Source organism: Eumetopias jubatus, unplaced genomic scaffold (assembly GCF_037043125.1).
Source record: "Eumetopias jubatus isolate StellerSeaLion01/CBP00866 unplaced genomic scaffold, mEumJub1_p1.0 scaffold_16, whole genome shotgun sequence".
Lineage (NCBI taxonomy): Eukaryota > Metazoa > Chordata > Mammalia > Carnivora > Otariidae > Eumetopias > Eumetopias jubatus.
The window spans coordinates 894963-919960 of NW_028274822.1; the positions used below are offsets into that span (position 1 = coordinate 894963).

General features: G+C 42.8%; 1 protein-coding gene across 5 annotated transcripts in view; it reads right to left on the reverse strand.

Annotated features, from left to right (window-relative positions):
• ATP9B (ATPase phospholipid transporting 9B) overlaps positions 1–24998 on the reverse strand; it is a 247254-nt gene that overhangs the window by 142718 nt on the left and 79538 nt on the right. For all 5 annotated transcript variants that reach the window (XM_088019563.1, XM_088019561.1, XM_088019562.1 and 2 more), the window contains one exon: positions 19217–19311. In XM_088019563.1, coding sequence (XP_087875689.1) covers positions 19217–19311 — 95 coding nt within the window. The remainder of the gene's footprint in view (positions 1–19216; positions 19312–24998) is intronic.

The following is a 24998-nucleotide window of genomic DNA, read 5'->3' on the forward strand; positions in this document are numbered from 1 at the left end:
ACCAACTAATATTTTTCATATGTTATGTACCAAAAGTGATGGTTGGTTTTCCTATGCTTTGTGTGCCAACACTATGTTAGGATGGAGGATAACTAAGGGAAATAATTTTTAAGCTCAACAGAGGTGTGGCAATTTCTCTTGGTTCTAAAAGACTACTAAATGATAGGTGTATGTCGAGCACTTGGGAGTTGCTCAAAAGCTCCATGTTGCCTGGGGCTGTCCCAGATTCCAAGTTTAAAGGTGGAAATATACTTCATGGAGTTCTGTCATACTGTGTATGAGTACTCAGAAGTTACATGGGTACCCAAGAATTTAGTGGGATTTAAATAATCCTCACAATTCCGCATAAGTTCTATAAAACAATTTAGCAAATTCCTAAATTTACTTGCATGTTTTTCTTCTAACAGCTACTGCATTTGCCATAAACAGCTGACTTCCTTGAAGCTATGAACATATTGCATTTCTCCCATGTGCCTGAAGCACATCCCCACGATCTATATTTATAAAATTGTATGGGAAGGCTTTAACTATTCACACATCACAGCAACTTTCCCAGAACTAGCTCTGAAGTAGAAAAAAGTCGTTTAGATTACCCGACTCACAGGCAACAGGTAAATGCTTAAACAGTAAGTCTCTGGACATGACACTGAAGCACCTTATTTTAAGACAATTTATAAAAGTACACCTGTTGATTTATAAATTTTAGTTGTTAAAACTCTATATAATTTTATTAAAATAATGTTATAATAGGTGAAAATGTATTGATAACAAATTTTACTTTTTTAATGGTGCATGATTATGTTTACCAGGAGATCACAAAGAATTTATAGTACCAAAAAGTTCCTTGCCTGTATGGACTTTAACCACCAACACCCACACAGGATTCTGACTGTACTGCTTACTAGACAGCCCAAGGGCGAGTGACTTCCCATTTCTTCTGCGTGGTGATCCCACACATCCTAACGTGACCAGCGTGTAACTGACATTAGGAGACAAAACTCCAAAGCACACAGGTAGGAAGCATACCTGAGTTCACACAGGGAGGATGCAAATGATCATGTGGATGTAGAGTGACCTACTAAATTTCTTATAATCTAAATATGCTCCTGTATTTTTCAAACTGATTCATGTGGACACAAGTAATATTCTTAGTGGGTGAGTTACATCCACAAATGGAGATGATACTGGAGCCTTTCAGAGTAAACTCTCAGAAGTCTTTTAGTTCTTGGTATTTCAGTTGTTTTAAAATATATATATTTATTCTTAATTGGCTATCAGAAAGCTGGACAAGTACAATGCTATACGGAAGTTTAAGAAATCTGTCCTTATTACAGGCTTGAAATTTAAACAAGACCCACATCAGCTAGGAGGGAAAGAACCCCAGCCCGCTGTGTCCCCATGCTCCTCGCCAGGGCTGCTGCCTGCCTGCCCTCAGGACCCTGAAGCCACAGTGCCCTGGCCCATGCGCTGCCCGCATTTCCAGTCTCTCTGCTGCCCTCTGAAGGAAGACTAGGATTCCTTTTCCGTTTCATTAATAATCTACGCGTGCGTTAAGAACGGGCATCACATACACCTGAAGATACCTGAAGGTGCTCAACTGGAAAGTGAAAAGAGACTTCTAAGTTTAAGGTAAATTCTGTAATACAAATGCAGGTTTGATACAACAATCTAGTGACTATTGAAAAAACGAATGGAAAAAGAGAAAACTAGCCACTCACACAAGAACTCGTCAGACTCAAGCTCACTGCACAGCAAGGTAAAAGCTGTGGATGGAGGGCCAAGCTGGTGTCTGAACAGGGTGGGCTTCCCAATGTGTCCTGAGAACAAGGCACCCCCCTCCCCCATCTCCACCGTCCCCTCAAGCCCTCCTTGGAGCAGGGCTGATGCTGCGTCTTAGCACAGCTCTCACAGCATGGCCTGGAAGTCCCATCATCTGGAACCCTGGACTCAACAGACCCCAAATGCCTGCACTTGACTCTAAGCTGGACCCTACATGGTCTGCCAGGGCTGTTTCAAGCATGGCACGATCAGCGCCAAGCTGAATCGAGGAACAGGCTCGCAAACAGAGCTGGGACCTGCAACGGGTGCAAGAATTCACAAGCCCTGGAGGGAAATTAACCATTAAAACAACCCGGATGCTGGCTGGGCCATCTGGTTTACCTGAGCTGCCCACGATCAAGGGCCCATGCTCTGATGGGCCATATGAAATCAAGATGCTAGGGGCACCAACTTGTGACCCCTGCCCAAAGCTGCAAGAGGGAGGTCCATCCCATGCTGGTGACCCTCCACAGCCCCATCTGTCTCGGGAGTGTCTGGCTGCTGTTAACTTGTGGTTGGCATTCCAGATCAGCTGCAGTTTGCAACAGTGGACCACGAGCCTGAACCCACTTCCCTCACCTCCCCCTGTATGCACCTGAGAGTAAGGTAGTTTGATTAGTAAGTGCCGCTGCCCCAGAAAGTACATGATCTCTGTGGGCCATTCCCCAGATGAATGATGGGGACAAAAGCGGTGGTGGGGTATGTAAAGCCATTTTGAAATGGTTTGAAGATTCAGATTTCCTCTTGACCAATTCCTAAACATGATGTGTCTTCAGGATTAAGTTGTATAAAAGTATTTTCCTGTATGGGGAACCTGGGTGGCTCAGTCTCTTAAGAGTCTGACTCTTGATTTTGGCTCAGGTCATGATCTCAGGGTCATGAGCCTGCTTAAGATTCTCTCTCCTTCTCCCTCTGCCCCTCTGCCTCCACCCCCCCACACACTATCTTTCTCTAAAGAAAAAAATAATTTCATGTAAAAAATGCTTTGTGCTTCTTCTTCTTCTTTTTTTTTTTTTAAGATTTATTTGAGAGAGAGCAGGAGAAAGAGCGAGCGGGGGTGGGGGGAGAGGCAGAGAAAGAATCTCAAGTGGACTCACCGCCAAGCACGGAGCCTGATGTAGGGCTCAATCTCATGACTCTGAGGTCCCTCGATCCCTCAATCTCATGACCTGAGCCAAAACCAAGAGTCAGACACTCAACCAAATGAGCCACCCAGGCTCCCCAAATGTTTTGTGCTTCTTGCATAAAACCCTTTCAGCTGAAAGTCTGGGAAGACAACATGAAGACTCCTGGTGGCACAACACTGGGGAGGAGCAGAGGAAAGAGGGCACTTTTGCTTCTCACAACTGTCGGCAGGCTCTCCAGTCCAGCAGGAAACCCTCCTGCTGCCAGTGATTGGCATCTGAGATTCAAAGGGGCTGCCAGGCCTACAGCACGTCTGGCAGCTGGGATTTCTCACTTGGACATGGTGGTAAAAGGTGAACGGTCCTGTTTTAACGGGCTCTGGCCAGGGCCTATACGAGGCAGACCTGGCAGCAGGCATGCAGACTGGTCTCACCCGGCTGTGTGAGGTCCCAGAACAATACTGCTAGCACTTCTCCTGTGAAGACACCTTGGCTGAGGCAGTAGGCTGTGCAGAAAAAGGAACGCAGACTTGAGAAAGGCCTGCTCACAAGCAAGGCTGGCCCTTGGGTGAGGTCTAGAGATGTGGATTTCAGGAGCATTCCCACCATTCCCAGATAAGAAAGACTCACTGTGCCTGAATGATTTATTCAAGCAGCGTGGTTTACACCGAACATAGGCTTCCTTCTGGGAGTCTGGCACCTTGACATGTGCCAGACAGAGGAATGCCTCCATGAGTCTCTCCTGTGTTTCCTTGGTAGGCACCATCTCACTTGTGTTCTCGTAACGTGCTGCCGGGGGTGTGCAGCGCGTCCTGTGAGGGTCCGCTGGGAGGCGCTCCGGAACCGTGCGCCATGCTTCCTCCAGATTCACCCCAGGGCCTTTCACTCGGCTGTCTGTGCTCTGTGTCCCGTTGCTAAAATCAATCATGGTCATGAGGAGGACTATGTGCTGAATTCTGGGGGATTCTCCCAGGTAATCATTAAAACTGGGGGTGGTCTTGAAGGTCCCCCAAAACAGAGAGTTTACCATTTTTATAGTTCTCATTTTCATTTTTTGTTATTTGTTATATTTTGGGTTTGCCTCAGAATAAATGTTTTAGCGTGGCTTCCGCACTTAGAAAAATCACAGACTTGAAGGCATGAAGACTCAGAGGCCAAAGATGGGGGTAACCACAGCAGCTGAGGAGCGACGGGGGACGTGGAGACCTGAGGTGGGAGAGTGCCTCGGAGGGGCCCTAACTCTGGCATCCTCTCACCCCGACCCCACATGACCCACATGCGGGGCGGCTTTCCAGCAGTCCAGCTGAAAGAAGTGAACAAAGACCCCAATTGCAGGGAAGCTAGAGCTCAGAGTTCGACTTCAGCCCAGTGAACTACCAAGTAGAACAAAACCAAATTCAAAACACAGTACCCTTTAGAAGACCATAAGGCAATCCAGAGTGTCTATAATGTATCATTAGAAATGCTGAAGACACCATCCAAACAAACTTCTAGACGTATGAAGACATAAGAACACAAGATCCATATTCAGGAAAGAATTCAATCAATAAAGACTAATTCTGAGATGAGCAGATATCAGAATTAAGAGATGAGAATTTCAAAGCAATTTCAACATCTCAAAGAATTAAAGGAAAATATTCTCCTAAAACAATGGGAAACCACAGTACAGAAAAAAATATATATTTAAGGAAAAAGAACCAAATGGAAATTCTAGCGTTAAAAAAATACAATATCTGAAGTAAACTTATTAGACGAACTTAACAGGAGATTGGAGATGAAAGAACTTGAACTTGAAGAAAGATCAAGAGATAATGAATCTGAAGACACAAAGAAAAAAGATTTAGGAAAGGATATGGTTGCAGTACCACTGACAGGGTATCAGGAGATCTAACGTGCTTACAACTGGGTTCCTGGAAGGAGTGGAAAAAGAATGCGGAAGGAAAACTATTTGAAGAAATAATGACTAAAAATATGCAAAATATGTTGACAGCCCAGACAGATGTATGAAGCCTAGAAAACCCCTAGGCAGATAAATAAAATTAAAAAAAAAAGAAAGAAAGAAAGAAAAGAAAACCCAAGGTAACACCGCTAAAAAACCAAAGAGCAATCTCAAAAATACCCACAGAAAACGACATATTACACACAGGGAACAACTATCAAAATAATATTGATTTCTCATTAGAAATAATGGAAGCAGGAGACAGTGGAACAAAACAGAGTGCTACGGCGGGGGGGGATATCTGTCATCCAAGAATTCAATACTCAGCAAAAATATCCTTCACAAAAACAAGTGAAATATAGATATTTTCAGATAAATAAGAATGAGAATTCACTATAAGCAGATATACACTACAAGAAATGTTAACAGAAATTCTTTAGGCTGAAGGGAAATAGTATCCAGTACAAATTCAGTCTTTAGGAAGGAATGGTGAGGAACAAAAATAATAAATCCTGTTTTTCCACTTAATGTTTCCTTAAAATACAGATAAAACATCGGAACAGTTCCTATGCAGACATAGTGCACATAAACGTACATGCGTACAGAAAGGACACAATACGCTTTCAGCATAAAGGACAGGCAGGGGAAATGGACCCATCCAATGACAAGGTTCTTACATTTTATGTCAAGTGACACAATTTTAACTTTCCACAGCACACTTTTAGTTAAATGCATAGTATGATCTCTAGCAACTGCGAAGAGGTATAGCTAAAAAGCTAACAGATTAAGTAAAACAGAATTCTAAATATATTCAACTAACCTAAAACTGCGAAAGGAATGTCTGAGACACTGGAGCTGTGGGCAGCAGTGGAGGAGACAGCCTGTGAGGGAGGGTCAGGAAGAGAGAGGGCAGGGGGTGGTCTTGCTGCCACGGTCTCTAAACAGCAGTGTTAGGCCAAAGCGGTGGAAGAATTATCCTTCAACAGGAGAAGGAACCATTCTTCATCACATCAGGTCAAAGGGAGAAAAAATAAATACCAGTACGCATAGTACTGTTCACGTACTGGCGGGAAAGAGAAGGAATTTCCACTTGCTATAATCCCTTTCCTCTGTAAGACAAGCTCCTGCGAGAAGGATCACACACCTGCCCTTCTCTCCTCACGTGACCTTACCTTGCAGGGGGAAGGGGTGATTAAGGGCAGGTGTAGGAGGAGCCGCGGGAGAGCTGAGAAGACTGAAAACACTGGCCACTGGTGATAGGACCACAGGTGGTCACAGACACAAAACAAGGGCTACGGACTATCTTATCTGTGGTGATGGTGTCAGAGGTATACTGAAGTGTACAGCTTAATGATGCGCAATTCATTGTCTCCAAAACTTACCTCAATGCAAGTGAAAACACACACATAAAATGATTACAGGTAGTATTAAGGACCGAGCTAGAAATGGTAGTCACACATGCATGCTTCCCACCTCTGGCCTACGTTCTCAGAGATGCAGAACAATCCATCTTCCAGTCCTATTTACGTTTTTATTTCAGCAATCATGTCTTTCTAAGAGGTCTACTTTCCATGTGATCTTTTTTTCATAGCTTCTGTTTGGACTGTAATATCCCCTCCAATTTCTTAAAATGTATTAGAGATTTGTATTTATTGTCTTCTATTCCTGGAAACCCCAATTTATCTAGCCTTGTCTGATCTCCTCTGTTCGTGGGAGCCTCGAATGGTGGGCTGTACATCAGGCTCTATCGCTTAAAGAAAATGTTCTTTCACAGAAAACAAGCAACAGCCTAAAAATGATAGAGCTTCCTTCATTTCTAGAAAACATGGATTTCGCGGTTTACGTTTCATTTCCTACTTTAATCTAGGTGGGTGGGGAGCACACAAATCTTCAAGTGGCTTAGACTTACTGGAAGAACAAGTGTGAAAGACCTGATTCTAGTAAAAGTGGTAACCATAACAACCCCAGAGGGAGCATTCTGCTCTGAGGGCAGCCAAATCCTCCAGGAGAACTAACTGAAAAGTTTTAGTGTGCACCACCCAGGAGGAAGTACGAGAGGAAATCAAAGAAACTCACCAGAAAACAAACTGAAGAAATGGTGCAGCAGAGACACCGCACACCCCACCATCCTCCCCAACTCTCGTTCAAAGACAGGACTCCCAGGCCTTCGACGGGCATATGGCCCCCGCTGCAAAACGCAGCCCTCTCCCCGCATTCTCTCCAGCCAGCTCGCGCTGCGTGGGGCGGAACACGACGAGACGCGCTATGGCAGGAGGGGAGCAGTCATGTGGGACACAGGGGAGAGTCACCTATGGATGATGACACAGCTGCCTTCTCAGCCTGGGACCACCCACCTCTGGGCTGTCAAGTGAGGGGAAAAAACTTCTCTCCTAATTTGTGGTGCAGCAGTTCAGGAAACAGAAACCACTCCCGATCTCAGAAGCAGAAAGGGATTTAGTATGTGGAGTGAGGTCCTTCCAAAATCACAGGAAGGAATGAGACTCATGACTGAACCTCCAAAAATTACTCTCAGAATATGACCAAAATGGCCCTCTCCATGGGAAATACCCTTCAACTACTGAGTTCAAGACACACTCATTGAGTCTGACTCCAGGGCGCAGAGGCCACTGACCACACAGCACCTGCCACTTCTGCCCGTGACACTGAGGGTGGCCCCTGCCAGCAGAGAACGCCAACAGGGCAGAAGGAGACCTCATCCCCATTCCTGCCCTAGAAATTCTTTGAGAATCTGACTTGGGAAAGCTCATTCACACACCTTCATCAGGGCCTGGAAAACACACACTGATGAATTTTCAATTTTCTAGAGAACAGAGATGCTACACTGGATAAAGCATGGAGAGAGCAGCTCACCACAGCGGGTCTGCTACTGCAGTTTATAGAGTATACATTAACTAATTAAAAGTTATTTTCAAGTTAAGTCAAGCTGGTTTACACAAGAAAAAACCCACACCGTGTGATAACTGTGGACTTAGGGAAATACAATGAGAATGTTTAATAAGCAGGCAAACGACTCCTGGGATAAGGCAGGTCTAAGAACCCTTCATCATTTAAGTATTACCCTGTCGAAGTATTTTTCAAAAAATGAAGCTCTCGCATAACAGACTACCTTTTGATACATGGAAATAAAGAACAATTCTAGCAACAATCCTCATTTCTACATGCATATGAACATTCAGAGGAATGCGTTTCATTTAGTGTATTAGACATCAAATGACTGAATAATGGCACAATAATGAGAATGTCATTCGAGGCTTTTCACGATAATTTAAAAATCATTCTGAAGTTTTCAATAATGTAGGAAAGCCTCTGCTATTAGGTCAAGGGCAACATTTGTTCGCATTACTTAAAGGTCATTAAAATACATCCTTAATCATAACATGTGGTTCATTACAAATAAAATTGCCTTTCGTTCAATAAAACTAATTAAATGTAAATGGTATTGTTTACTGCTATATGGATCTTTTGAAATAAATCAGCAAGTCATGATTTATTGTGACCTCACTGTTGTTAATAAATTTGCCTGATCGCAAAAGCCAGAGACACGTTTCCCAAATATCTACGGGTGCTGGAGAAGCATGCCTTCCAGCCGCCTGTGTGGCAACGAGAAGCTGAGCCTGCCGTCACAGGGTCTGCAGCACAGTTATTATCAAATGGCTTGTTCCGATTTTAACGGATCACATCGTGAGATCAGGGAATACAACAAAATCGGAGAGGGTATTCTTGGTGGTATCCTCGGTTCTTTAAAGCTCTGAGGTTTGCAGGTTTACTGCTTGGTGTCACAATGCTAAACTGATGATGCGACAAACAGGGAAGGACACCAAATATCCCCAAATCCATTACATCAGAGACAGAGAAGTCAAAGTGAGTGACAGGGGAAGAGTAAGCTATTAAATGAAAAACCAAATTGCTGTGCCTGAATCCATAATGAAATTGGAGCTTTTTTCCCTATGAAATCTATCCATATGTGCCAAATTATATGAAGCTACAAAAAAATTGATTAATGAACCAGAAATTCAGTTAAACTTCCTTTTTTCTAGAATATACTGCTTTTTGATTTTATGGTCATATCAAAACTTAAAATGTTTTCATTTACTAGTTACTTTACCTAAATGCTTATTCAAACTCTCTATCAAAGTACATCAACCATAAAATTTTTTAAAAATTAGCATTACAGGAACTGTATACTATAACTCTGTAACTGTTTTTGAAATTTATACACATCTGTCACTAATAAAAATGAAGAAAAGATCCTTATAATATTGAGCATAATAAAACGTCACTTCCTGTGGATCATGGCCGACAGGACACTCAAAGGTACAGATGATAACAGAGTGGGGTTTTAACGACTCTTCTAAGACATAACTTACATGCAGTAAAAGTGTACAACTGTGTACACCTGCACACCCACACCTGTCTATGACACCCGCACAGCCAAACTGCGGGACACTGCCACCCCCCCTCTGCAGGATGTGCCACCCGCTCTCCCAGAGTTCTGCGTTACCATCATCACCTCAAGTACACTTACTGGTTTGTTAGCTCGGGATTTTCTTTCAGACACATTCTTTCCAATACGGTGTTTTAACTTTGCACTTTCCTTTCTACCACTCCTAGCAAACTAAAGCTACTACAAATGGTTATCTAGTGCACTCACTTCCAACTGTCCATGCCAGTGACTGGAATTCCTGCAAAGGAGACTCAGGGTGGGGCCCCCATCTGTGCATACGGCAAACAGAAATCTTTCCCAGTCCGTTATGATTAATCATCCTTATCTCCCCCACCAGTCTAAATCCTGGAGGGCTTACTGAGAATGGACGCCAGAAAAAGAGAAACGGCACAAAGGAGAAACACACAACTGAGAAATAGTAGCACCAACCCCCGAGTCGGCTCAAATCACATCAGGAAGCCAATAGGCTGCAAGAGCGTCTCGTGATAAACACAAATCCATTTTCACAAATAGTATGAGAACTGTAAGCTAGATGTCCTAAGTAATACAACGACAGCACAGCTTGATTTTGCCACATGAAGAAAAGCAGACAACAAACACAGGCAGTCTGAGTGAGTCTCGGGAAGAGCTGAGAAAGGGGGGGACCAGAGGGCGGATTCGCGGGCTCCAGCACCATTAGGCCTGTGTCACACGACGTGATACAAAAGAACCCACTTGACACTCACTCTTATGACAGCCTTGTAGCCACACAGATGTGGTGACGTCATGAACCTTCCTTCTCTGGGAGTCCATGTGCAAGCGACGCTTTAATAACTATAATACCATAAATACTAATGACCAGTCTCTTATTTCCTACTGACAAACCACTTAAAGTGGTTAAAATTATAATATTGGTAGGAGAACAGCCTTCTGATCACAACGAAAAACCCATAAGCATAAAGGAAAACAAATAATTACCTAAATAAAATTTAAAATATTTACATGGCAAAAGATACTCTAAGGCAAGAAGTTCAGAAGCAACACACACTTGGCAAAGGTAGGGAGAGACAGGCACACTCATGCACTGATGTTGACGGTTTAAAACGGTGAGACCAATTGAGAGCAATTTTAAATTTTTGCTAAAATAGTGAGCTATTCAGTGCGTGGTACTGCGACTGGCTAACAACAAGTTGTTTTCTTAAGTTTGACTTCCCACTCACAGCTTGACTCAAAATAAATGCTACATGGATAGGAGATCTTACTGTAAAGCAGGGGTTGTTTTCAAAGTAATCATTTAAAATATAATCATGGAGTGGAAACATTCTAAACATAAGACCAAAGGCAGTAACCACTTGATTTTTACAAGTTGTTTTTACTGAAACACATCTAACCTCTAACACATGCAAGTTCACGGTGCACACCAGGACACAGCTGTGCCGAAGCATGGCCGTCACTGCAGCCAGGGGCCTGGGCACAGCCACCAGCAGGCAGACTTCCACGGGGACAAAAGAAACCATCAACGAAAACACTCAGACAAGACTTAAAGAAACGGGAGACTGATCCATGATGAACAAAGTGCACATAAAGACCTCTGAAAACACACAACAGGAAAACAGGCAGACACCACAAACAGAAACTTATGAAACTAAAATACAAGAAACAGATTTTCTTAGGTAAGAGGTATCTTCAACCTCACTAAAAAATTAAGTGCCAATATAAACACAAGTTACAGTTATCACATGGGAAAGATGGGCAGGCCACCAAGAGATGCACATGCTGCTGCAGTGTTGGGGCGGGGTGTTTTGGCAAAAGAATCGAAATCTTTCAACTATGTCTATCTTCTGATTTCTAACACCATCTATAAAACGTCAAAACTGCTAACGTTCATATTCACTAACAAATACCAGGCTGGTTACTGAAGTTATAGTTTGTCAAGGACTAGGCAGCATACTGTTGAACAGTTAAAAAGTACGTACAGTATCATCCAGCCATGCAGGTGCGTGGTGGAAGGAAGGGTGGAGAAGGGGCACCGCCAGGAATAATTGTTACCCAAATGTGAACGGCAGCCAACGCTAACAAGTAAAATTATGACTGGTTCCCATCTTTTTTATGATGTATATATTATTTTCAATGATATTACTATTATAAGCAGGAAAAAATTAATCTCCATTTCTTTTTTGCAAGAATGAGTCCAAAGACAAAGGACTGGTTAGCTTGAAACACAGCAGAAGTGAGGCAGGAGGATGGCCAGCACACAAGTGTGCTCCGGGTCCCATATCCTCCTGGCAGGGATGTCCCTACAACAACCAAGTCCACAAGAAACAAAGACCCAGTAATTTGCTGTTTGAAATTATTATGCTTGATGAGCCACCTTTTAATTATAATTTGAAATGTCACATAGATTGGTTAGTCCACAGACATTGGTATTTCTCATTAATCAAAAGCTTCTATAAGCTATGTTGTTGTACCTGGTATAAGACTTGCCCTTCCACCAAAAACACTGGGGAAATGGACACAACATGGGAAACCGCTGTTTTCAGACATGGACACAGTGCTTCTGAGAGCATCACAGGCCCGTGACGCCTGGGAGAAGACAACACAGATAGCAGCCTGTGGGAAGCCAGCTTCTCGCAGAAGTGGATTTCCCATACCACAGGATGAGGGGGAAGCCAAGCCCCAAATGGCAGTCTTTCTACATTTAGGGACAGAGATCAGAGCTCTGGGGCGCAGGACTCTGAAAGGGAGACAAAGGGGAAGGGACTGCAGGCTACCGCACCGCGCTCACAAGTCTGTCTACTGATGCCGCCACACACCTGGGTGGGAAACATGAGGTCTGGCCGGGAAGAGTGCTACCAGAGAGCCCTACCCTGAACCAACCTCAGAGATGACACAGAATGGGGGACAGGTCAGGCCCGACTGGCCAGTTACAGGCACCTTTGAACGACCAAGAATTTCCAAGGTTGTGCCAGAAAGATCAAGCCCTTGTACTAGGATTAGACCAGCATCACTAATAAAGGGGACTCTAGGCCCACCCCAATCAAGTGTAAGCACAAGCCTTGAAAAGATCAAGTTTATTCACAAGCTGCTAAACTAAGAAAATAAAATCAATGGTTTTGAAAAAAGAAAAAATACGTAACACTTAGAATATCCAGCATCCAATAAAATAATTACCAGACATGCAAAGAAGCAGGAAATTGCGACCTATAACCGGAGAATAACTAAAAACTTAAAAACTGGGAACCTAGGGGGCGCCGTCAGTTAAGCATCTGACTCTGGGTTTCAGCTCAGGTTGTGATCTCAGGGTCTTGAGATTGAGTTGCATGTTGGGCTCTGTGCGCGCAGCAGGGAGTCCGCTTGAGATTCTCTCTCTTCCTCTCCCTCTGCCCCTCCCCCTGCTCATGCATGCACACTCTCTCTCAAATAAATAAATCTTAAAAAAAAAAAAAACTAGAACCATACCAAGAAATAACAGAGACAATGGAATTAACAGATGAAGAATAAGTATTATAAAATGCTGAAAGATTTAAATGAAACGATGAACACATCAAGAAGGAAAGAAAGGTATCTAAACAGTAATGAAGATGAGAGAACCACATGGCACTTCCAGATATTAAAAATATAATATTTGGAATAAAAAATTTGCTGGATGATCTTAATAGAAGACTAGATACTTCAGAAGATAAAATCAATGAATTAAAAAAGAGAGCAACAGAAACTACCAAATCGAGTCACAGAAAGTAAAGAGCAAGGGACCTCAATGACCTGTGGAAATGAGTGGTCTAACACACGTCGTTGATGTCTCAGATGGAGGGGGTTGGGCAGAAAGGCATGAAAAATAAAGGCTAAAAGTTTTTGAAATGGGGGGGGGGGACCAAGAATCTCCAGATCCGAGAAGCCCAAAAAACCCTAAGCAAGACAAATGAAGACACATACACCAATTCCTGAAAGAAGACATCACAAAAAAAAATCTTCAAAATGCCTACAGAAAGAGAGAGACAATAAAGAGGAGACAGCATATGCTGTAAGGCAAAGCAGAGACAAGAGAAACTGTCAAACAAAAACTTGAAAAATCTCTTCCAAAAATGAAGGTGAAATAAAGACCTTTTTCAAGCAAAAACTTTCACAGTTAATCTAGCAGACTTCTCCTGCAAGACATACTGAAAGAAGTTCTTTGATTTGAAGGAAAACTACATTGAAAGTTAGATCCACATTCAGGAAAGAGCACTCTGGAACTGTGTAAATGTACAGGAAAAGTGGAAAAGAGGGGTTTTTTTTTTGTTCCCTTCTTAACATGCTCGAATACTTTTTTTTTTTTAAGATTTATTGATTTATTTTTCGTGGGGGAGGGGCAGAGGGAGAGGAAGAGAGAATCTCAAGCAGACTCCACGATGAGCACAGAGCCCGACATGGGGCTCCATCTCACGACCCTGAGATCATGACCTGAGCTGAAATCAAGAGTCCGATGTTTAACTGACTGAGCCACCCAGCTGCTCCACATGTTTGACTGCTTTGAAGAAAAACTATATATATTCTATTGTGTGCCTTATAACATGTAGAAGTAAAATATACGACAAAATAACACCAAAGATGAGAAGAAGGATGTGGAAGTCTAGCTGTGCGAGTTTCTTAAATCATATACAAAATGGTGTAACACCCTTTGGAGGAAGATAATACTGAGTTAGGAACACGTATTAGAAACCACAGAACAACAACTGCAAACCAGAACTAATGATTACAGCCAGTAATAGTAGTTAAACACAAATCTAAAATAATACCTAAAGATGGAAAAAAGGAACGAAGAGATGAGGATAAGCAGAAAATAAACGGCAAGTAACCTCCTTTAACTCAGCTGTTACTGATACTTATGGTAAATGTACTCATGAAAATGCAACAGAGTAAGTGAGTCAGAGTAAGTAAGAAAGCGGTATCTACTTGTGTTACGCTAACAAGAAACCCACTTCATATATAGAAACAGACATAGTAAACATAGAAGCACGGAAAAAGATGCAAACACCAATCAAAAGAAAGCTGGAGTCACTATATGAACATCCCAGCAGATGTCACAACCAAGACCGCCACCACAAGGACTGAGCAGACTTCAGTTCACCAACAGGCTATGAGAATTCTGAATGTGCACGGACCCTAACGAGGTACACAGGACAACAACTGATAGAACCCAAAGGAGAAAGAGCATATCTTAAAAGTCTTCTTTCATTAATTAAGAGAATAAATGGTAGAAAGCAAGTAAAAATACACATTTAAACAACAGTTGCCATCGACTTGACCTAATGAGCATGTACAGGCTACCCACAGAACAGCAGAACACACTCTGTAAACAGGCTTGAGCACTGACCCACAGAAAGCATGTGCCGAGTCACAAGTCCCAACCTGTGACATAAGACATGACGTGGTCCACGAACAGAACAGAATTAAGTAACAGCGCAGTTACAGAGGGCATCAGGAAAATCCCCCGCCACATGGTAAGGAAGCAATGTTTCCAAGTAAAGGGAAGGTGAGAAGAAATCACAAAGGAACTAGAAAATATTTAACAAAAACATAATGAAAATACAGTGTATAAAATTTATGTGATACAGGTTAAGTAATGCTCAGGTGAGTTACAGCTCTAAGGGCTTATAACAGAAAAGAACAAGGTAAAAAAATCAAGTCTCACTTCTGCTTTAAGAAGTTAACAAAGAAAAGAAAAATAAGACACAAAACTAAGTTAGAATGAAGGAAAGGAAATAAAAGTCAGAGGACAGAAAATGAACAAACAATAAAGATTATCAAAGACACCAAAAACAGGGTCTTTGAAATGACTAAGTCAATTAACCTATGGTGAGACTGTCCAAGAAAAAAAAAAAAGATATAAATTACCAATATTGAAGACGCAAGAGGATATCCTACAAAAACTAAAAAACAAGAACATAACAAATTTTATACCATAAAATTTGGCAACTTACATGAAATAAACTCTTTGAAAAACACAAATTTCCAATGAACAAAAAATCCGATTAACTCTACTATCTACTTCAGAAATTCAATTCTCAATTAAACACCTTCCCACAAAGTTAACTTGTAACTCAGATAGTTTCAAGGGGAGTAAGTTCAATAGAAAAAAAAATTAATAAATAACACCAATCTTACACCAACTACTTCAACAAATACAGGAGGCAAAAAGACTTCCCAACTCTTTTTATGAGGCCAGCACACCTCTAGGTAATAAACCAAATGCATTACAATAAAAACAAAACAGACAAATACAAACAAAAGCAACAAAATCAATATTCCTCGTGAATATAGGCACAAAAGTCATTCCCAAAATATTAGCAAATCAAATACTGCAATATATGAAGGGGACACTTTGCATGAACAAATGTGATTTGGTTTACCCCAGGAATATGAAGTTGATACAATCAGTCAGTCCATACAGATCATCCTATTAACAGATGACAAAGAAAAATCATACAATCATGTCAATAAACAGAAAAACTTCTGAAAAATCCAATCCCCATTTATGATAAAGCCTCTCAGCAAACTAGGAATAGAAAGAATTTCCTCAATCTGATATGGGTAATGTAAAAAGAACCTACAGCTACCATCACACATGATGTTAAAAGGTTACGTGTTCCCCGAGATTGAAAGAAGACCAGGATGAATGGTTTCACCCCTTCTGTTCAACAGTGCATTAGAGATCACAGCCGGTGTGATACTGCAAGCAGAAGAAAGAGAAGGCTGTCTACTACGCACACTTGCATGAAAGAGCAATACTGTCTTCTTTGCACATGATATAGTCGTGTAGAGAGAGCATTCTAGGGAATTACACAAAAGCCACTAAAAAGACATGAATAGACATTTCACCAAGGAGGATACACAGATGGTAAACAAGCACAAGAAACAATGTTCAGGGGATGCCTGGGCAGCTCAGTCAGTGAAGCATGCAACTCTTGGTTTCGGCTCAGGTCATGATCTCGGGTTGTGGGACTGAGCCCCGTGTCGGGCTCTGCACTCAGCATGTAGTCTGCTTCGGATTCTCTCTCCCTCTCCCTCCTGCTTGCTCTCTCTCAAATAAATAAAAATCTTAAAAAAAAACAAAACAGAACAAAAAAACTGTTCAGCCTTGCTAGCCATTACAGAAACACAAACTCAAATGAGGTATCACCATGTACTTACCGAGATAACTAAAATTAAAAAATGACACCACCAAATATTAGCAAGGCTGTGGAGAAACTCGGGCACTCATGCATTGTTGGTGGGAGTGTTTCATGGTATAGCGACTCTGAAAAGCACTGTGGCAGTTTCTGATTCTGCATGCACACTCTCCCACACATCCCTGACTTGTGACTTAATGACTTACTAGCTTCCCACTTGTTCCTGTGCACTGTGAAGTGGACAAAGGTCAGCTGCTTAGTGAGAAAGAGTCAATGTCAACCTCAACTATTACCTTCATCAGCTGGTCCAATAGAATCTGCTTTCCCTCATTCACAATCAATCAATAAGTTGTACTAACCCACATCATATAAGTTATACATAATATCCTACAGAATTTAAACAAACCGTCCCAGAACACTGAGAAGTAAGACTGAAAACAAATCATCTGAGTGGTGGGCCACCTTGCATTGACTCAGAAACTGATCTAGAACAGCAGTTTGGACAATTTTCAAAACCAACTTCTGATCTGAGGAATGATGGAGACCATAGATGTACAGGAGATACAAAATTATTTCTGTGTCTAAGAAAGGAACAATTAAAAACAGGACATACTTTGCATATATCTGGTGTTTTTTTTTTTTAAGATTTTATTTATTTATTCATAAGAGACGGGGGGGGGGGGAGGCAGAGGGAGAAGCAGGCTCCCAAGGAGCAGGGAGCCCGATGCGGGACTCGATCCCAGGACCCCGGGATCATGACCTGAGCTGAAGGCAGATGCCCAACCATCTGAGCCACCCAGGCGCCCGCCTATATCTGGTTTTATCAACTCAATATGATACACCACATGAGCATATATGTAATTTTTTAATTGGCAAACACCAATACAAAAGTGGGCAAAAGAGAAGGGTAAACCAACAAATAAATACAAATTTCTAATGAACATGTGGTGGAAAATTTCAACCATCCTGGAACAAAGAGGTACAAATGAAAACAATGAATGGTCTAAATTTTCTCTATCAGAGATTTTTTTCTTCAACAGTTATTTTAAGTGTTTTGAAGCACATTCACCAATAATCACATTCTGCTGGTTACAGGGGTTTGGGCACAACTCTTCTGAGATGACCTACCATGAGCTGAAATCACATGTGTTCCTTCACACACCCCCTGTTCTACTTTTCAGAATTTACCTGAAAAAGGAAGACTTGCTATTTACATGCCTCCTCTTAATGTTTATATATTTAAAAAAGCCAAAAACTAGGAGTTGCCTACTTGCTCCCACCCATGACAGAGGTGTCCAAGGTTAGCTGATGAGCCGAGAGGGGTCATTCTCCAGCTCAGGGGTTAGGAAACCAAGACCTGGGGTTCAAATCTGACAACCTGCACTCTCTTCTGCATCACCCTTGGGGTAAGAATGGTTGTTGTTGTTGTTGTTGTTGTTGTTTTAATCTTTAAAGGGTCGGGGGAAAAAGGGAGCAGGAAAGGCAGGAGGTTAGGCTGTGACAGACATATTACATGACCCACATTGTTCTGTGACGATGAATAAATGGACAAAAGAATCAGCCACTGCTCACTAGTGACCAGAAAATCTTTCAAGATATACACAAAACATATAAAGGAATAAATTTCAACCTAGCGACCACATAAAGCACAGACAACCAAAAACACCTAAAGAATCAAATATTTCCCAGTCTTATACATGTCAAACGTATATAATTTCCAAAAGGTCCAGTGTGCACAAGAATGAGGAAGGCCCCTGCTGTTCGTGGTAAATTAACGGTACACCATATGTAGTGCAAGTAGCTACTCCTATCCAAACCCAACCAATCCAAGGAAAGTGACCAAGTCTATAATACTACCCAAGTTCCCTTGCCTTTACCAACAAGTGCTCGAGGCAAAGGTCACTCGTAGACCATCTCAGGTTTTCTTTACTCTCCACTGCATATCAGCAGATCATGTAGGAAGAATGAAGCTCTTCTCATTCAAATACATACTAACGTCTAACACAAGCACCAAAAGGCCTCAACCGTGGCTTTGTTTAAAAAAAGATGTGTGCCCGCTCAGCAGATTCTCAGCATTTGTGAGAGACTGTTGAAAATGCTGGAATCCATAAGTACTATTCTCTCTGATCCTACCTCTTGCCTATTGCCCAGGAACAAAGGGGCACTGGGCAAAGACCAGGCAAGGTGCCTGACGGTGTCCTCTCCCTTCTCTCTCCGTCACAAGACGCAGTAACATTCCCCTCCTCCTAACAGAAGAGGGTTCTCTACTGTCCCAACTAAAGCAGAGTGCACATGCCTGTCTCCAAAAGGAGGCTTAACTTCGTCTGAGTCCCACAGTCTGCCAAAGCTAATGGACACCAGCCTACCACAGAGTTAAGTCAGTCAGCAAAAAGGGACTCAATTATGGACTCATTTAACCCTGCCAAAAGTTCTCAATCTTAAAGATTACTCAACTGCGAGGTTTAAAAACAAAAACCAGAAGGGAAAGGAAAGCGAGAGAAAACAAAAGAGGACGAAAGCGTCAGGCCGACAGAACACCACACACCCACACCTAGAGCAGGTCATGTGCCCAGACACCAGAGAAATGATTCTGGCGTAGTTTTCAAGGGCCCTCTGTTAGTAATAAGAGGATCGTTTCTAGGAACCTGTGCATTCAAGAAGTCAGCTGGTATGTGCAGACGTGGATTTGCTGCCTGGGAACGAGCACCAAGTGAGATGGCGCTGTAATTACAAGAACGCTCACCCCCAGGGCTGGCAGCCTCTGTGTGCAGCTCACCGCCACCTTCAGCTTCCAGTCAGTTTCACCATCAAGCTGGTCAGTTCGAATAAAACACGAACCTTGGAATGAGACAAGAAGATCCCAGAGTTACAGGTGCGTGAAGACCACAAGTGTGCAGCACAGTGGGACACAGCAATGACACAAAAATCTTCAAAAGCCTTTATACATTTGATTCACAAACAAGTGTGCTGAGAAGATACAGGTCACTAACTAATCACTTACCTGCTATGTCGTGTCCTTGCCTACGGAGGCATATTATTAATTAGGGCTTTATTTAAAAAAAAATGGCTTGGATCATTTCTACCTTTAATTCATGTTTTAATAATAAAATAATAAGTAAATACACAAAAATATCCAAGAGTGTGCCATAAGTTCGCTAATAAACTATCTGACGTACCACCATAAAACATGTGTTCAATAATAAAAGCACAGCTAAAATGCCAAACCCAGGTAAGATCTATTGTCATACAACCCAATCAAATTTTAAACATGAAAAAATATTAAAGTAAACCTCCATTCACCCTCTGACCATACTATCACACCAGTTCATAGAACAGAAAACACAAAGTGACATACATACAAAATGATCCTGTAACATTATTTATTGTAACAAAAGGCTGGCAACAGATAATGTGAAAATCAATGAATAAAAGGGAGTACAAGCAGCCACATAAGAAAGATAGGCTCGAAGACTGGGCTCAGACCGGAGACAGGGAGCAAGCCAGGAGGGGAGGGAGGGGGCGAGGGAGGGAACAAGGGAAAGGGAGGGAGAAAGACCTCAGTGTTTACTGTTCACGATCTGCAGGGTGCACATCCCTCCGTGAGGAAAGCAGGGTGTAAATGCTGCTCACGGACTAGTACCTGCCACCGAAGAGCCAGGCGGGAGAGGGAGGGGATGTGCAGGTATGGACATGGGGACGGCCTCTGCGGAGGGGGGACGGCAGGAAGAGGCTGTTTCATACTGCGCCCTCGGCAATCACACGTCTTACAGAACTAAAAAAGCAAATCACACCAAACTTTTAAAAAGCAATCCCTAAAAACAAGCATATGAAACAAAATCACATCAGTTTCATCACCAAATGAATTCAAGTGACTTGATACAATAAACGAGGTACAAAAGTCCAAGAGCATCCGCACATCCTAGTGACTTAGGACAAGTAACTTGTAAACAACCGCGAGACCCTGAGAAGATCCTGCGTGTGCCCTGTCCCCCCTCCTCCTAACACTATTGTCATTTGCACTTCCTGGCTCTGATCTGGAGTTTATCCCCCAAATGTACATCCTCAGGACACTACAGTTGAGCCTTGTCCATTCTGGGTCTGTCTTCAACGTCCCTTTTTATCTACAGGCCCTCCCTGCCCTCCCTGGTTTGCATGTCACTGACTGAACACACAGGATGCAGGCAACCATCTCCCCTTCCCCTATGGGTCCTGTAACCCTGGTTCCTGCACCCAGAGCCCAGCTCACACTCCAAGGACCCTCAGCAATGCTGCCCAGCTGCCATCCAGAGGCACCACGTCCAGGCTCTGCTTTGATACCAACAGCCCTTTGTGCTCAGAGCCCACATCCACGACCACAGCACAGGCTGAAGAAAGTGGAAGGAAGTGTACCCTTCCTTTCCACCATTTAGCTGGAATACAATGTCAAAGGAGAGGCATCTGCTCTTTGGATTCAGTCTGGTCACCTGGTGAAACAGTTCCTGTAAGAAAGCACTGATTCCTTGCAATTTATCCACATTTTAAGACAATGAGTTGGCCCCCTGCCGTCCTCAAGAGAAGACCAATCAGGCGTGTATATGCCCGTGTGCATACACGTGTGTGTGCTGCATGAGCTGCGGTAATTGAGAAGTTTCAGTGCAATGCCATTACTGTTATTACCGAGTCTCAAGCTGACCTACTGTTGGGGGGTGAGGATTTGAGTTCCAGAGTTACCACATTATAAAGGTTAAAATGTCCAGGGTTCAACAAAAATCAACAGGCGCACAAAGAAACAGGAGAGTATAGCCAATTTAAAGGGGAAAAAAAGGGGCGCCTGGGTGGTTCAGTCGGTTAAGCATCTGCTTTCACTAAGGTCATGATCCCAGGGTCCTCAGATCAAGTCCCACATCGGGCTCCCTGCTCAGCGGGGAGTCTGCTTCTCCCTCTACCCCTCACCCCTGGTTATGATCTGTCTCAAGCTCTTTCTCTCTCTCAAATAAATAAAATCTTAAAAAAATAATAAAACAAAGGAACAAAAAAGATAAACAGATACTGTCCTTGAAGAAGACCTGATGTCAGATTCAATAGACAAAGACTAGTCTAAAAGATGCTCAAAGAACTGAAGAAAGATGTAAGTCAAGAAAACAAATTATGAACAAAATGGAATCAATAAAGAGAAAGAACACATAAAAAGAAAAAGAAATTTAAGAACTGACAAGTACAGTAATAGCAATGAAAAATTCCCGGGAGGGAGCTGAAGGCAGAAGGAAGAATCGGCAAACTTGAAAACAGGACAGAAATGGTCCAGGCTGAGGGACAGAGAGAAAAAGAACTAAAAAACCGTGAGCAGAGACAGAGGGGTCCGTGGGCTCCAGCGCCTGAATCAGCATACGTACTGTGGGAGTCCCAGCAGGACTGCGGATACGGGGTCAAGAGAGTATCTGGGGAAATAATTACTGAAAACATCCCAGATGTGATGAGAGACATGCAGCCAAGCATCGAAGAAGCCCAAAGAGGGTCAAGTCAGAGGAAGTCAGAGAGACCCACTCGGAGACACATTCTAATCAGACTTTCAAAAGACAAAGAACCCTGAAAACAGCAGGAGAGAAGAGACTCATCACATCCAAGGGATCCTCAGTAAGATTATCTGCAGATTTTTCATCAGAAACTTTGGATTTCAGAGAAAGTGCACCAATATGGTCAGAGCTGTAAGAAGAAAACCCAAGAATCCTATATCCAGCAAAACTGTGCTGCAAAGTGAGAGAGAAATCAAGTCATTGCCAGACAAACAAAAGCTGTGGCAGTCGGTGACCACCTGGACCTTTCCTGCAAGAGCCGCTCCCAGGAGTCCGACAGGCGCAAGGGAAGGACTGGAGACAGCAGCAGGAAGCCGTGCATGCAGTAAGGTCTCACGGAGACCTCATGTGTAGCATGGCCAGTCCCACCAGCCAGCACCACTGCGGCAACAGTCTGTCCCTGCACTTTGTTTCCCTCATGATTTAAGAGACTAAGAAATTGAAAGAAAAAAGCAATCATTGCTCTAAAAGTTGGAATTACTGTAACTTTGGCTTTTAACTCCACACCTTGTTTTCTATGTAATTTAAAAGGCTAATGCACTTAAAATAATTATTAGTTTATGTTTTTTGGATATCAGATTAGATAACATCTAAAGGTGTAACTCTGTGACATCTACAAGCAAAGGGGTGGGGACGGAGCTGTAAAGGAGCAGAGTTTTGTATGTTACTAAACTTCAGCTGGTACCAATTCCAATGAGAGAGAGCTACAACTTAGGCTGTTACATGGAGACGCCACGGTAACCACATGGAAATGAGAAAGGAATTTAAACATTTCACTACAAAATATTACCTGAAACAGAAAATAATACAGAAAATGAGGATGAAAAAGAGCTCTGAGGCACATGGAAAACAAACTGCACAACGAGACAAGTCTTTTCTTATCATTACTTGACCCTGTAAATGCATTAAACTCTCCAATCGGAAACAGAGATTGCCAGAATAAGTGACAACACATAATCCAGCCATATATGCTGTCCAGAAGAGACTCACTTTACATCCAAAGACACAAAGAGGTTGAAAGTGGAATGATGGCAAGAGATACTCCATGGGAAACAGTATGGAAATTCATCAAAAAATTGAACACAGAATTACCAAATGAGGCAGGCAATTCCACCTCTGGGTATAAACCGCTAAGAGCTGAAAGCAGGGTCTCAAAAAGATATGTGTATTCATATGTTCACAGCAGCATTATTCACAAGAGCCAAAACATGACAAAAACCCAGTGCCCATTGATGGATAAATGGATTAAAGAAAAAAAAAAAAAACCAACTGTGGTCTGTATGTAGAACGTGATATTATGGAGCCTTAAAAAGGAAGGAATTGTGCAATATACCACAGCACGGATGAACCTTGAGGACATTATGCTAAGGGAAAGGAGCCAGTCACAAAAAGACAAATACTGTAGGATTCCACTTATGTGAGGTTCCTGGAGGAGTCACAGTCATAAAGACAGAGAGTAGATGGTGGGTGCCACTGGCGGAGAGGAGGGGAGAATGAGGAGATATTTGTAATGGTATAGAGTTTCTGCTCTACAAGATGAAAACAGTTATAGGGATAGATTAGAGGGGCAACTGTACAATGATGTGAATGTATTTAATAACACACTACTAAACTACATATTTAAAAATGGTTAAGATGGGGCACCTGGGTGGCTCAGTTGGTTAAGCATCTGTCTTCAGCTCAGGTTATGATCTCAGGGTTCCGGAGTCAAGCCCCAAGTCAGGCTCCCTGCTCAGAGGGGACTCTGCTTCTCCCTCTGCCCTCCCCCTGCTCGTGCTTGCGCTCATCTGCTCTCTCTCGTGTACGCACACATTAATAAAAATCTTTTTAAAATACGGTTAAGATCGTGCAATACTGTGACTTAGGAGAAATATGTATTTGGTCATTCAGATGATTCAGACGACCAAATATGTATTTCTCATAAGTATGTGGTCTTCATCCACAGCGCCTGGCTCTCTGCTCCCCAAACCCTCAACATTTCCCAAGTGTTGAGAGTGATAAAGGTGTCTTTTATTAATGAAGTCGACTTTTGGAACCCACGCACTCAAGCTGCCAGGAGGTCCAACCATGTGATCAGAGGGCTGGAACTTTCGGCCCCACGCCTGACCTCTGGGGAGGGGAAAGGGCCCGGAGGTTCAGTCAGCCAACGGCCAATGATTCAATCAATTGTGGCTATGCAAAGAAGCCTCCATAAAAACCCAAAAGGGCTGGGTTCGGAAGCTTCTGGATTGGTGAACTCCTGGAGATTGGGAAGAGTGGCTGTCAGGACAGGGCATGGAAGCTCCACACCCGTTCCCCAGACCACTCCCTGTGCACCTCTTCATCTGGCTGTTGATTCTACCCTTTGTCATACCCTTTAACAAACAGGTCAACGTGTTTCCCTGAGTTCTGTGAGCCGCTGCAGCAAATTATGGAGGAGGTCACTGGAACCTCCAATCTGCAGCCAGTTGGTCAGAAGCACGAGTCACAGCCTGGGACTTCCGACTAGTGTCTGAATTCGGGGGCAGGAGGCAGTCTTATAGGACTGAGCCCTTAACCTGTGGGATCGGATGCCATTTCCAAGGCAGACAGTGTCAGAATTGAGTTGAAGTCTCAGACAACTTGCTGCTATCCCAAGAATTGCTTAGGTTTGTATGTGTGGGAATCTCTCTACTCCACGATGGAACTAGGTCCGGGAACTCAAAAAGAGGTAATAAATTTTATATTATGTGTATTTTAACAAAGTAAGAAAAAAGATACATTTAAAAATTAAAACTGTTCGCCAGCCTTGGAAAAAAGAAAAAAAGACTTAACGGCAAAGCTACAGTCATCATGGCGGTGTGGTTCTGGTGAAGGAGCACACTCAGGTCAGTGGTGCAGAACAGAGCCCAGACATAAGGCCCCGTGAGCACGGTCAGCTGCAACAAAGGAGCAAAACTTGTCTCCTCAGGAAATGGGTGCTGCGACGACAAAACGCCCCACAACAATGGCATC